This window comes from Notechis scutatus, chromosome 1 (assembly GCF_049901735.1).
Source record: "Notechis scutatus isolate UNSWTSFEM ecotype Mainland chromosome 1, rNotScu1.2, whole genome shotgun sequence".
NCBI classification, from domain to species: Eukaryota; Metazoa; Chordata; class Lepidosauria; order Squamata; family Elapidae; genus Notechis; species Notechis scutatus.
This window is the reverse complement of record NC_142009.1, coordinates 218,336,195-218,351,205: the sequence shown is the minus strand read 5'-3', so window position 1 is coordinate 218,351,205 and position 15,011 is coordinate 218,336,195. Positions and strand designations below refer to the sequence as shown.

Here is a 15,011-nt window from a genome sequence, read left to right as displayed (position 1 = left end):
CAGGTCCTTAGCCCAAAGGCTCCTAATTTGCACTGAAAATGCATTTCATTCTAATTTCCTATTATTATTTCATTCCATTTAGCAAGACTTATAATTTGTGAGACATCAACATAAAATAAATAAAAATGATATTTGCTGCTTGGAGCAACTGAACAATTCCATACATAGATGCATACCTGCAACAATCCAGGGATGATGTCTTGTAGGAGCTGATGCAATGACTCCTTTGAGATTCTTTCAATGACTTTCGTTTGCATTTTAATAGCAGCCAGATTAATTGGATAGTCAGCTGTTTGAATGATGGGACAAAGCACTTTGATGCACTGTTCTGGATGGATGGAACTAGCCAGAGTGGAAGCAGCTTCCTCGGCAGCTCTCACAACCTATAGTGAGAAAGGCAAGCATGGAGAAATGTTAAAGTTACGGCATTACAAAAAGTAATACCTTTCCATCCTTGAGAACCACGGGTATAGGCAACTGCAAGCTTATTATATTATATTGATTGTCTCAGTAACTGAATATTTCTGAATATATTTTTCTATCAGGACACTATAAAAATGCTGCCATTGCCGTCAACAGTGGGTGAGCATGGGAAACTTAGTCCTGCATTTACAAAACATATAAGAAGAATTAATTATTGCAGAATGATGTACTGTTGAAGGAAACATAAGGAGAAAATAGGCATCATCATACTTTGATTCCAATGACTTTTCTTAAACTTGTATATTCTGCATTTTAGGGTATGATGATAACTGAAGATCTTCCTTGTAATAAGCGGAGAGCAAATTAATATATCTGTCAAAATGCTTTTTTTGGTCTAAATGTATTCAGATATCCAGCATAAATAAAAAGGTGAATTTTCTACCCAGAATTTATTCTGGTTTGCATATTCTATATACATATGTAACAGCTGCAGAAGGAATTGTGCAGCACAGGATAGATTTTTGCACAGCAATACAGCCGCCTATTCTAATGTTATTCAGATGTGAATCAATGTCTTCAATATTTTTATTCAGTCACTTGTTCAACAGATTAAATATGTTAGTAGCAATACATTTTCTTTCAATGGCATTCTAAATCATCCATAACATAAATATATATGCATACAGCTCCCATATATGTACTCTTCCATACATGTTGTGTGTATTTATTTCATTCATTTCACTCATAATAACTGGTACAAACATAATATAAAGAAGAAAATACAGTTTGGCTACTGTACACTCATTAGAGTAAAGGCTGCTGGAAGTATAAAATGAAGCCCAAAAATATAGAATATAGATAATGTTAACTTATTTTGATAATTCTGCATTGTAAAATTATACAAAATCAAAAAATGGGAAAGACCCAGTGAGCTCGTCAAGTCCAACTTTGTGATCTTCTATCCAGCCTTTGCTTAAAGCAAAGGGAAATTCTACTGTTTAGGTGGTCTTATTAGGAAAATTATTTCTGTGTCCTAACCTACACTTGAGTGTAACTTCCTGCAATTTAATCGTTAGTCCATGTCCTACACTTTGGAACAACAGAGAACAAGTCAGGATTCCCTTCTGAGCTTTTAGGTGCCTGAAGAAGGCTACTGCATTCTCCTTCCAGTTGACTTTTTGAAAAGCTAAAGATTCAGTTCTAGAATGTAAGCTCCCAATGTCATTCTGATCCTTTTTTTGTGTAGTTTCGGGTTGTGTGAATCCACCATATTAAGTGTGATGTTCTGACTTGGAAGTAGTGTTCAAGGTAAGATCTTGACCAATAGGACAGCCATTCTTCTGAATATGATTTCTAGACATATACTTCAGACAAATGGTTAATTCCAAAATTTTTGGAAGAAAATATACTGAGAATATACTAAAATTTTAGTATATTTCCTTTTAGCTCAATAAAAGCCTAAGTAAACACTCACAATCCATGAGTATTTAAATAAGAAGAAGACAAAGCAGGGGAGTGGTTGTCATTTCTTTCCCAGAATGATAACCCAAATTAGAGTAAACATTAAAAAAAAAGAACTCAGCCTTTGGCCAGACAAACAATATCTATCCTGGGTCCAAGGTTTATACCCTTATTTCCTTGTTTTCATTACTACAACATAATAAAATAGTAGAATGGACAGCATACGCTAGATATTGAATCCAAGAAATGGATATTCCTTAAGAAATGGAAATCCTTCTAAAATGAGAACAAAAAAGAATAGTTCTGCTAAGGAAAAGCAAGCAAATAAAAACACAAAAAAGTATTGTGTTGCTAATAATAAACAATAAAAATATTTAAATATGTCAAAAGGAGAAAAAGATAAAAGGAGGCAATTGGATGACAATAAAAGAAAAGGAATAATAAAAGCAGACAAGCAGAATTATAACAATTATTTGTGTCTGTTTTCAATACAAAAGATAAAGGACAGTACTAATCGTAATTTAGTTAATTTTAGGAAATTAGTCCAAGGACTTGAGGCACAATGTGGTAAATAAAGGAAGTTGTATTAAAGCAAAGTTATTTAAAATTGCAGAACTTTACAACAGTTTTACGATCAGTTGTTTTGAGTACTGAAAAGTGTATGATAATATCATTGTAAAAGGGATGTTGGAGATCCAGGAAATTACAGGCTAATTGCTGTACTCTCGGGGGGGGGGGGGGGTTGGTTTTTTTAAAAAATATATATATATATATATATATATATATATATATATATATATATATATATATATATATATATATATATATATATTCTGGATTAACTGTAAAAATCTTTCTTCAAATAAAAAATATTAAACAAACGGAATGAAAAATCTTTTTGAAGAAGATTTCAGCACTGCTTCCTTAAGTTTAAACCTCTCTTACTAACTACCAGTTTTCTTTGAGAATATGTAGACAGTGCTGGTTCATTAGACATTGTTTGAAAGATTTTCAACAATATTTGCCATTAAAATGCACCGCAAACTTGTCAGTTATTAAAAGAGAGGCCCTTTTATCAGTGGATGATTTATTTTAAAAAAGAAGAAAGAAAATACTGTAGAAATAAATGCTAAGTTCTCTCAAAGAAGTACTATTGTGTCTCTTAAATATTTCTATTGGAATCTGGCCTTTTCATTATTATAAATTTCTCCAGTGAGGTCTATTCCATATATCTCTGAGACTAGCAAAGCCAGGCTCAGAGATATATGGAATAGGACCCACCACTTCTATTAATAAAAAAGCACAACTTGGGTACAATAATTCTCTTGAATGTAAGTTCCATAGTACAATGAATAAGATATGTCAGACTGACCATTTTTCTAGAAATAGGAAAAGATAAGCCTCTAAAAGCAAGATGGGGAAAAAAAGAGAAAAATTTACCCTACAGCTCTTTCAATTGCCAATATTCAACAAACCTTTTCTTCCTTTCAAAGTACAAAAAACAAATAAAGCTTTCCTTCCTTCCTTCCTTCCCATTCAATTACATTACAAACCACCAGCTGCAATGCAAAAAGTTTATACAAAAATTTAACCAAAATAAATGACGCTGGAGATGGCAAGCTTTCTCAATCATTTGCACAGGTAATTCACAAAGAAAAGGACAAGGGCACAAAGTCAAAGGAGAGACAATAAGAATGCACAGTAGGGAGAATCTTGCCAACAAAGGCACTCCTTAAGAACAAAATGTTTTGTCCAAGTGCTTTATCGCAAAATCTGTTACAACTGTTGCTAATTGTGGCTACACATACACAGAAAGTTGTTGTATGAAGACTCTGATTCCAAGAGAACATAATAAAGACATACTGATTTATTAAAAGGATTAAATATTTCCTGACCTTTCACAACAATTATTATGCCTTTGTTCCCATGTTGCTTATTTAACTGAGTAAATCATCATGTATTTAAAACCACAATCTTGTAAACAGCTAAATGGATGTATAGTGCAGCTTATTCTGTTATTCCTATTCTATGACCAAAAGCACTCTCTCTCTCTTTTGTTTCTATATTTAAGTTTTCATTATTCTATACAGAACTGCATACCCTTAACTCAATTGCCTTCAGTTACAAAGATTACAGTCCTGTAATAAATCTGGAGAGTCATGATGTAAATGTGCAAAAATATATACAGGACTAAAGCTAGGTGTTTTTTTTTTTTAAAAAAAATCACCTTAAGAAAATCTGGTGTGGGTTAAACATAAAACATAAGGAATTGAAATAGCTTGAATGTTTTCATATTCTTTATTTCATTTTATTTGTCACTTCCTTCCTTCCTTTACATTCAATTACATTACAAACCACCAGCTGCAATGCCATCTGGCAAGAAATGGCAACCTTTTTTTGTGTTGGGGAAATGACAACACTGCTTAAGGAATATCTGCAAAGTAGGTGGATCTGAAATTTTTGACTTATGGACAATTTTTAATTTGGGAAAACCTGGGATAAACTAAACCAAAATGGCTGCCTTAATTTTGGTTATTAAATTCTGAAACATATACCCATTAAAAGGTTTTGTGGGTCTTAAAGCAGGGCCCATGAACCAGATGCGTCACGTGCTGGCCACGCCCGAACCCAATTTAACGAAGTGGAAAAAAGTCATGTGATGCCGCTGTGATGACATAAGTTTCACACCGCTGTTCTAGAGGCTGCAGATAATGTGCTATAATATAAGGCCATATATGGCTAAAAGATGGCTACCAAGCTTAAGTCCTTCACATGAGATAGCTTTAAATGCAGACCCATAAGAAAAGTAAATTTAGGGCCACAGTCAATAATATATGGAACTAGTCAGAGCTATAAGTTAGGAATTCCATTAAGGTATGATTTACTTTTCTCTTCATTCCATTAAAACTTAAATTAATAGTAGTGCATGACCTACAGACACATTGATTCTTAAAGTACGGTATATAGTATGACACTCAGAATTACCTCTTTATGAGAATCTTTATGCGCTTCTAGGGTCTTCATGATAGTTAGTTCAGCATAGTTCTTAAATCTTGCTGGTTGGTTCCTCAGAATTTCCCGCAAAACTCTCAGGGCCAAGGCTCGTATTGAATGCTATTATCAAAAGAAGTAGCACATCTTTGTTTATTAAATTTACATACCTCCCATCTCATTAATAAGCGACTCTGGGTGGCTTGAAGACATCATTTCACTCTTCAAAACCATTAATATAAGGAATGCATTGTTTGATTGGAATGGATACACATTTTATAAAATCAATTTTTTAAGTCAAGAAAAATTGACAAGGCTCAGAAGGGAACACCATAGTAGCCTTGCATCATGGGCTCAAGTTCATTAGCAAAACTGAATCACATTCTTTGCATGAGAACTAAATAGCTGCTAATTAATATTGGGAGCTTTTATATTAAAATAAGCCACCCACTGAACTGTGTATCTAAGAGAATAGCAAACAAATTTATTACATAACCATTTCTGATTCAGTCTCTTTTTGAAATACATAAAAAATCCAAAAACTCAATTAAATTTCATTTCCTTGGATCTTATTTGGTAATGAAGACCAATACTATATTATTAGTAACACAGGAAGCTAAAGCAGCCATGTTTTGCATGAATACATCTATTTTACATTTCTTTTGGAGATCGGTATTCATTTTTTCATTCACTCTGCTGCCATGACAGTCCTACTCCTCCCTAGTCACCAGCATCTTTATCCAAGTTCATTAGTGAGAATATTCGAATAACAGCTCAGGTTATGCAACTGTTGGGATATGCTTTTGGATGAAAGCCATTTCAACCATTGACTAGCTTCAACCCAGAAGCATATGGTTTAACTTCCTCAGACTGAACCTTTGTTAAGTATGTCCTCATGTTTTGCGGCTCCCAACTAACACTTGATTCGTCCCAATTTTAATCTTTGAACATCCAATGACAAGAAGTACTGATAGAAACAAATGGCAAAAAAATAACAGGTCCAAATTTTATTACCTGCTTTCAGCATGTTATTCTGAAAGTACTTAATGTTCTATGAATTTGTGTTTGGTCCTGTTTTAATTTATTTATTTATCAAATTTAGATACCATCCACCTCATTCTCATTTTTGAGGCACTCTGCCTTTATTAAAAGGATGGATAAGAAAACAGATTATAGTCATATAATATCAATAGAGTAGATGTTATCTATCCTATAGCACAATGGTTCAGACTCCACAGATTGATGGTGGTGGCGGTGGCAGGGGGATGGTTTCATGCGCACAAACTAGATCACCAGCTTGTGTGGCCCAGTTCTCAACATGTTGCAGACAGATATTGGTCCATGGACTGGGGGTTGGGGATGCCTACTATAGCAGGAGAAGTTAATTTGAATTTATGAGGATGAAATAATTCAGACTACATCCTCAATTGCAGAACACTTGGGTCTGGCTGAGTGGTGAATTGTTTATTGGGTTTGCTTGCTTTTGATGTGGTTTTCATCTATTCAAAGGCCACTGAAAAGATACCATATCTATTTCCTTACCCAAAAAGAAGAAGAAACATAGTTTCTTCTTTAAATATTTCAAATACTAAATTAAAATTTTGACATGTGTGTAATCTCATAGCCACTGCAATGACAATTCTGCTTACTCAAACGGAAAAATAATAGTCTAATTAAGCCACAAAAGTTTATAGCTGTTCAGAATCACTGTGAGTTAGGAGGCATACAAGTTTACATAAAATAATATACACAATAATAAACTTTCCAAAATCTCTCAGCATGGACATCCAGTTTGGGCAAGACTAATTTCTGCAATAATAAATGTACTAGCTTTTTAAGTGTCATCTTGCTATCAAATGGCATAGCTGCAACTTTGGGGGGGCTAAGGACAACCCAGTCTTTATATACTGGGTTATTTGCCAAAGGCAACGCTCTGAAAATTAGGCAGGGCTAGAGCAAAAACTAACTTTAATTTCAAGCCGATTACATTTGATTAAAACTAAACTAAAGTTAATATAAAATTTTAAAGGGACTCTGCATATTACATTTCGTTCTCAGACTATGTGTTGCTGGTAGAATTATTCTTTGGCAGCAGCATCCATCTCCAAATCCATACTGATGCCCCTATCCTATCAGGACCAGCTTTTGAGGGCATCTTGAGTACTCTGTGATGGGTCCCCTCCTCAATTGGAGAGATATCTGGTAGAGGAAGTGAGTAGCACAGCAACAGGGTGCCAAAAGGCACCACACATTCAAGGAATACAAATGTCAAGTGTCACAGTATCAGAGGGATGCTCCTTCAGAGAAACTGGAGGTGTGGGTTAGATAACTATTGGTTGGCTTTTCTGAGACTGTGGAAGCCAGATTAAACTAAAACAAAAACAAAAAACAGAGAACACCATCTAAACATTAGCCACTTTGGCTGCAATGACAGTGCAGGTGGTAAGTATCTATGAAGCATAGCCAAGCCTATGGCATTATCTTACATCTTTATCTCCAAGTGTTTCAAGTAATAAAAGCAAAATTGTCTTAAAATGTTCTTCCCAAACTCCCAGATTATCTTCTCTTGTAATCTTCAACAACTCAAGGAGGGCTCCTTTCCGTTCTTCTACCCGCTCATTATGATTGGATAATTCTTTTAAAAGATCAGCCACCAAGTCAGAATGATCAATGGGCACTGAAAAGAAAAAAAAGTGGGAAAGTAATCTCACAGCACAGAAAATGAAGCAGGAACTTTAAACAGGTGACGGTAGGACAGGTTCACAATATTTCTAACTAGTCTATAACCACAATCTGTCTCAAGTCCTTAAGTACAAAGATTTGATCTATAATCTAAATATATTCATTCTCTAACAATTGATTCTCAGTGTGACCACTTGTCACTATGTGCTCATAAAGCAATTCTGGGAAGGCAAGGGAGGCCAGATGAAAACATACAAAGGTTTTGTTCCCATGGCTTTTCGTTTAACCAGATACAGCTTTCAGTTCAAAAGAAATGACTTTTGGAGCCTGTCTCCTTTACTGATGTGAACGTGGAAGACCGCTTACAAAATGTCAGGGCTCAAGTCTCACTATTAGAATCGAAAGATGAGCTGTGTGGCTGCTGTACCACCTAGTTGAATCTCTTGCCCAGGAGCAAGATACTTTTACTTGTTCCAGCAAGGCTGATTAAGGAAATGATGTAAACTGAATTCAAGAAGCTAGCGTCAGAGTGATAGCCTGTAACAGTTTAACACCGATGTGTAAATGTTAAGGCAACAAAAGGTTCAATACTGAATTTTTAAAAAGATAAATGAAAACCAACCATCCCGAAGCTGATCCATATCATCATCAAATACGGCTTCCTTAAGAGCAGTTTTATCATAGGCGCTGATAGTATCAGAGTAGGGGTAAGGGTTGTACTCTCGAGCTCGGGGTCCAGAAAAGGCACGTGGGGGCTGGGTGTTGAGTAGGGAGGTCTTGTTATCCAGAGCCATCCTTCCTCCTTCCACCACATCACTGCTTCCACGCATATCAGTGGCTGGGGAGGCTATACCATCATCTCTGGAAACCTGTAGCAATTGATCAAAGAAAGACGACTTTATTGCGACCAATTTCCATTAAGCTGGAAGGGGCAATTCTATCTGATAATAGGTTAAACCACTGCAAACAGCAGTCTTCTCCCATTTTGAATCTGATTAGTAGGACTAAATAAATTCGAACTTTGTTTGCACTAAACCCTAATTTCAAACTGACCGTTTCTAAATATAGGTTTTCTTCATCGACTGCAGCCATTCCAATAAGTTGTTATTCCTTCTCTCTGCAGCTGCTAAATAATATTGAACAAGACTATGAACTGGGTTTATTGTCAATGTTGAGGAGAGGAAGAAAATTATAAAATTTTTGAATCCAACATATGATAATTGGCATGGCTTCAATGAGCACCCTGGATTTCATTCACTTAGGTGTTTCTGTGCATAAATCCAACTACTTCATTTGGGTACCAGAAAATGTATGTGTGAGCAAGTATTCGGAATAGTCTCAAGACAGCCTCCTATACAAACATACATACCTCCCTTTCCTTCTTCCCCCACTTTTTTTGAGCACAGAACTACTATATATCAAGCATTTGATTCTAGTGAAAAAAATTTTATTAAATCATATAATTTTACAATTCAGTACAGAAAGTGTATATATTTTAGTTTTATAAGAAAAAATGTGATTTTTCTCCATCATGTTCTCCATTGCAGGAATGGCAAATATAAAGAATTAAAGTTATATATTTTTTAAAAATGAAACAATACTGTATATGTATTATATATGTGTACATCAGCATATCTCAAACTGATGCTCCTAAAATAGGTTATTACTACGAGATCTAGCATTCTGTCAGGCAGGAAGAATCAGGATCACAAGTTACTTCCAGTCAAAATAATTTATTGCTCAAACCTACCAAGAATCTAACCAACTACGGTCAGCACTAAATTGTTGTTAGATAAGATTTAACAGAATTCAAGGGGTGTTGAACATGGCTTGCTTGTGGGAATATAATGATTCCAGACTGATTCCTTTTTTGACTCTGCCCCCAGACCTCTTCTTCTCCTACACAACCCAGCAGATCGGGTCAAACTGTTAAATGTAAAAAATACCCAGTTGATAAAATCAATCACCCATGTGTTGTTTGCTTGAAACTGAACAATGTAGGAGATGTTGAAAATAGCAAACTATTCATCTAAATACTAATGATCACTGCTTTCAATATATCACACAAAAATTACATATTCTTTCAATGTCTACTTACAATATCACTGTCCTTCTTTGCATCACGTTTGATTGGCTCATTTAGATCCTCTTGGCTACGAAAACTAAATTTTTCTATAGCCTCTGTGACTCCACGAAGAGAACTATAAATTTCATCAGAATTTAGGTTTTCCGTGTCATAATCCAGCATGCTGAAGAACGAACATACGTGGAATGTTAAAATTAACGAATGGCTCCTTTCAGATTGAATTAGAAATTTTCTCATTTGGAAAGACAAATTTTGAAATCCAATTTTAAAACATGCAACTTTCAGAAGGTTTTTCAGCTTGAGCAGCAGGAACTCAGATGTTAATTTCCAGAATGTATAAAAGCTACTGAAACTAAACCTATAGTTGGACAGCAGTTGTGTTGGGCCTCATCAATTCATCAAGGGAATAAGGGTGTATATTTATTATTTAGATAAGAAACAACTTGCCCTGAGTTAGATATAAATAGTAACTTACAAGTCATACTATTCCTTTCTAGTTTTGAATTGATCTCTCTTTAAACTTTTTTCTATGTAGTGGGATAAAAATATTAAGTAACAAAACTGATTGACTTTGTTGCCACAGTTCCATGATGAACATGAATATCCCAGCATGTCTTTAACTGAACAAATACTATATTTAATGTTTCCCAAGATGTTAAATACATTTCCCTATATAAAAATCCAAAGGCATATTAAAATGAACTATTTCCCCATGGGATAAAGAAGTCCTAGTATTTTTTTCCTCAAACGTAGCTGCAAATATACGACAATAACAAAAATATTAGCAATAAAACTGATCATCAGTGATGCTAGAAATTAAACCTATGATACTGCGAAGTCAAGGTAAAAAGTACTTAAAAACCAATTTTTGGATTTAAATTTGATTCTGCAAGAAATCCAAATTGAAGAATCTAATCTATTACACCTTAATCATTTTTAACAAAAAATCTATCAGCAACGTCTCATTTTCCTCTAGTCACTTTTTTCTTGTGCTTGCTGGAAAGAGTATTTCCTCTATATGATTTTTTTCCCCTAAGGTAAAGATAAAGGTCCCCCTTGCACATACGTGCTAGTCGTTTCTGGCTCTAGGGGGTGGTGCTCATCTCTGTTTCAAACCCAAAGAGCCAGTGCTGTCCAAAGACGTCTCCGTGGTCATGTGGCCGGCATGACTAAACGCCGAAGGCACATGGAACGCTGTTACTTTCCCACCAAAGTGGTCCCTATTTTTCTACTTGCATTTTTACATGCTTTCGAACTGCTAGGTTGATAGAAGCTGGGACAAGTAACGGGGGCTCACTCCATTACGCGATGCTAGGTATTTAAACTGCTGACCTTTCTGATCAACAAGAGACAACCATAAACGACTCTAGAATTACAAAAAATACTAATATAATTTAATTCCTTTCTTCTTTAATATAAGACAAAGTTTCTCAAATACCAGAATTAAGGCTAAATTTTATTTGGTCAATATTTGGTGTTTTAACCAGATCAGTCATATTACTACTTCAGCAAAGTAGGTGAAACGTGAAAGTTCAACTAAAAAAATATTGGAAGGTAGGAATGAAGGACTGTCTATTCTTTTTAGGCTAAAGTTCGAAACACTATTATTTAAAATCCAGGTAACTGACGAGCAAGAAGTTAAAACCTAAATGCAGATAGTACTTATCTGGGTTTAGCTAGTCTAATGAAAAGAAGAATCTGGGATGACACGATAGCAGTATTCCAGTATTTGAGGGTCTGCCATAAAGAAGAGGAAAGCACCAGAGGGCAGGACAAGAAACAATGATTGGAAACTAATCAAAGAGAGAAGCAACCTGGAATTAAGGAGAAACTTCCTAACAGGGAGGACAATTAACCAGTGGAACAACTTGCCTTCAGAAATCATGGGTGCTCCATCACTGGAGGTTTTTAAGGAGAGACTAGAGAGTCATTTATCTGAAATGGTATAGGTTCTCCTACTTGAACAGGGAGCTGGACTAGAAGACCTCCAAGGTCCCTTCCAGTGCTATTTTATTCTAAATATAACCATTTGTTTAATGGTGGTTCAAAGTTACAGTGGACCCAGAAAAAGTGGATCGCGACCCGTCTTTGAGGTTGCAACCATCAGATCACTCCCACAGTTCTGTGATTGAAATTTGGATGATTGGCAACCGTTTCACATTTATGACAGTTGCAGCATCTTGCAGTCATATGGCTACAATTTGCGACCTTCCCAGCCGACTTCCAACAAGCAAAGTCAATTGGGGAAACCAGATTCACTTTAACTATGGGAAAATGATAATAAAACTAAATATTGCCTCTATTCTGCAGCTGATGAATTGCTGTATACTGTATATAGGGTAGGTAGACTGTGAATAACACAGAAAGCTTTCCTCTAAATCCAGAGGAACAGGCCTACAATTAAAGAGGTCCTCCTATGTTACAACAGGATCAAAAGTCTCTCTCGGCTAAGGCGGAGGAGCGGCCGGACAAGATCGTGCAGGAGGAAGAAAGTCGGAAGAGCTGTGAAAGTGGTTTTTGACCGGGATAAAGTAAGAGAAAGTACCCTGGAATTTGAAAGCTGCCAAAGATAAATTGTTTCCAGAGAGAGTTACAAGCGGAGAATGGAATTCTAAAACGGAAAGTTTTTTTCTATTCTTTCTTTTCACTCTCCTTCCTAACGTGACAGCGGATGGAACTATAAGAGAAATTGGAAAACCTGCATTGGAGGTAATTAAATGCTGAAGGGATAAGGATTTCTGAACATTTTTTTTTTAAAAAAACCTTTTGCTGTGAGTGGGAAGGGAGAGGAAAAGAAGAAAAAATTGGAGCAGAATTTGAAAATAAGGAGAAGATTGCCTAGAATTTTTAAAGAGTTATTAAACATCAATAAGACTTCTAAAATATATATTTTAAATGGAACTTTGTGACTAAACATTAACCCCAGAAAGAGAAAGTGAAGAAGGAGAAAGTACTTAAAAGAAACAGCTTATTTGGATTGCTTGGTGATTTTGGAGCTTCTGAACTATCTTTGATTAAAAGCACTTAGGTGGTTGTTTGGAAAAACCTTTTCTCTCTATAATGGCATCACTTGTGGATGGATTGAAACTTGAATACCAAAAATATAAAAAAGAAGAGCAAGAAGGGAAGGATTCTCTTGGCACTCTTTTTCAATTTTTAGAAATGACGGTTTGTACTTATGAAAAGCTGACTGCGCAACAGGATGACTGGGATAAAGAAGAAGCCATTTTTGATGAACAAGTGACTTTAGTTGGGGAAGAAAAGGAGAAAGAGAAAAAGGAAAAGGGGACTTTAAGACTTGGAAAAACAACCAAAAAAGAGAAGAATAAGGTGAAAAGTGGATACTATGTTAGAAAACAACAGAAAGGAGGAAAGCAGAACAAAAGGGAGGTGGACAGACATGGGGGTAAAGAGGGCAAGGAGAAGAATAAGCAAGGGAGAAAGGAAGGGACGAGAAGCCTTAATGGTGGGGAGCAAGATGCAAAGAAACAAAAGTCTTTTAGAGATAATGGGTAAACTTTATTGAAAAAGGGATTCTGGAAAGGTACATAAGATTGTATTTTTATATTTGTACTTAGAAATAATCTTAGAAAATTGGAAACAATAAGTAATTTAAAATCTGATAAAATGTTCAGTATAATTTAGTGAAATTTTTGTTAAGAAAAAGAAAGCAATGAAATAAATGGGAGAATTGTAGTAGGAGAAGGGGGAACATTTTAACGAAACAATGATATAAAATATGTGATGGGGGGGGGGGGAATAACTATGGAAAGCATGAGTGTTCCCACAAAGGCATGATATTTAATTGAAATGGGTAAAATGTTTAAGAATATTAATATTAATGATTAGATGGTGTTATCCCAGTGAATTTTTTTGTGAAATGAGAGATTTGAAGTAGGAGAAGGGGGAACATTCTAATGAAATAATGATTTAATATATGTGAAGTGGGGGGGAAATAACTATGGAAAATCGGTGTTCCCATAAAAGTATGATAATTAATTGAAAAGTAATGTGTTAAGTGTTTAAGATATAAATGAATATTAATATTAATGAATAGACTTGTATTGGCATTGATAATATTGTATAATTTTAGAATGTACCAAACAGAATCCCAATGTAAGCTACATATTTTATATTAAGTATTATAAATGTAGGGGAAAGAGATAAAGGCGTCATACTCCAATTAGTGTACAGGAGAAGGTTTGTTCAAAGAAGAAAGATAAATGGATAGCTGGAAATAGAACAGACAAAGAATAATAAATATTATGATTTCAATTGAGATGAGATAAATAAAATAAAACTAAGAAAATTTAAAAGAGATGAGAAGCTATATAGAAAATTGAAAATGGTAATAAGATATGGAATGGTATACAAAATGAATATGAATTTGAATTTGTGTCTGTACGAAGAGTTGTAACCCGGGACTAAGCAACTTTCAGAAAAGATGTTTTTTATGTTTCTATGTCTTGTGTTTTTGTGTGTTCATGTTTGATTGAGCTAATAAAACCTTGGAGGAATGTTAGAAGAGGACAATTGAGAATAAAGAATAGAAGAGAATAAAGCAAGTCAGAAGGAAAAATAAGTATAGTGAATAAAATATAGAAAAGAAATATAATTGAATAAAAGTAAAGGGAGAAATAATGAGAAATTTGAAAGGATATGTATGTGTTTATAAGGAGATGTGCCAATGGTGTATAAAATGTTTTATTTGTTTTGTTAAAATTTACAAATAACTCTCAGAAAAGAGGTTTTATGTTCTTATGTTTCATGTTTTGTATGTCTTTAAAAATTAATCAAAGTCTCTCTCGGCTAAAAGGATATTTCACAAAATTATCATCTATTTTGAATGGCACTTCCCAAAACTAGCATTTCATTATTTAAAACTACTTGCCAAAAATAAGATTTATGCCTCATGAAAACAGTTTTGGTCCCTGACTTTCTTTCAGTATACTCTTTCAGCTGCGCAGCCCAAGTAACGCTGGCAGGACTGAATGTACATTTGATGTTTTGTCAAAGCATACAGCACATCCTAAAATCTCAGCATGTGATAGTTTGCTGTGCTACAGCCTTTTAAGTTAGAGAAGCAACAATTATTCTTTTAAAAACAAGCATTCATTGATTCTATATAATATAAATCATTCTCTGCAAAAAAGGAAGTTTTATAATTCCTTGACAGACATTAGTTAAGATTATGACAATTTTTCCTTAACAATATTTTGTGCTCTTAGTTCTCAACAATATTTCTCTACATAACAATAGTAATAGGGCTGTTTTTCCCTATTGAAGAAGCAAATACAGAAAGGTAGACACACACCTTGTTATTAACGTTCCTTAAACTACAAGTGTAGCTCTGAGAATCTGAATCAAT

At 34.7% G+C, this 15,011-nt stretch overlaps 1 protein-coding gene across 33 annotated transcripts in view; it reads right to left on the bottom strand.

Moving 5' to 3' along the window:
* Positions 1 to 15,011, bottom strand: part of CLASP1 (cytoplasmic linker associated protein 1) — a 231,758-nt gene that overhangs the window by 14,583 nt on the left and 202,164 nt on the right. For all 33 annotated transcript variants that reach the window (XM_087950241.1, XM_087950266.1, XM_087950267.1 and 30 more), the window contains 5 exons: positions 9,656 to 9,806; positions 8,180 to 8,426; positions 7,362 to 7,552; positions 4,870 to 4,998; positions 177 to 383 (listed from right to left, as the gene is read on the bottom strand). In XM_087950241.1, the coding sequence (XP_087806367.1) occupies positions 177 to 383; positions 4,870 to 4,998; positions 7,362 to 7,552; positions 8,180 to 8,426; positions 9,656 to 9,806 (925 nt within the window). The remainder of the gene's footprint in view (positions 1 to 176; positions 384 to 4,869; positions 4,999 to 7,361; positions 7,553 to 8,179; positions 8,427 to 9,655; positions 9,807 to 15,011) is intronic.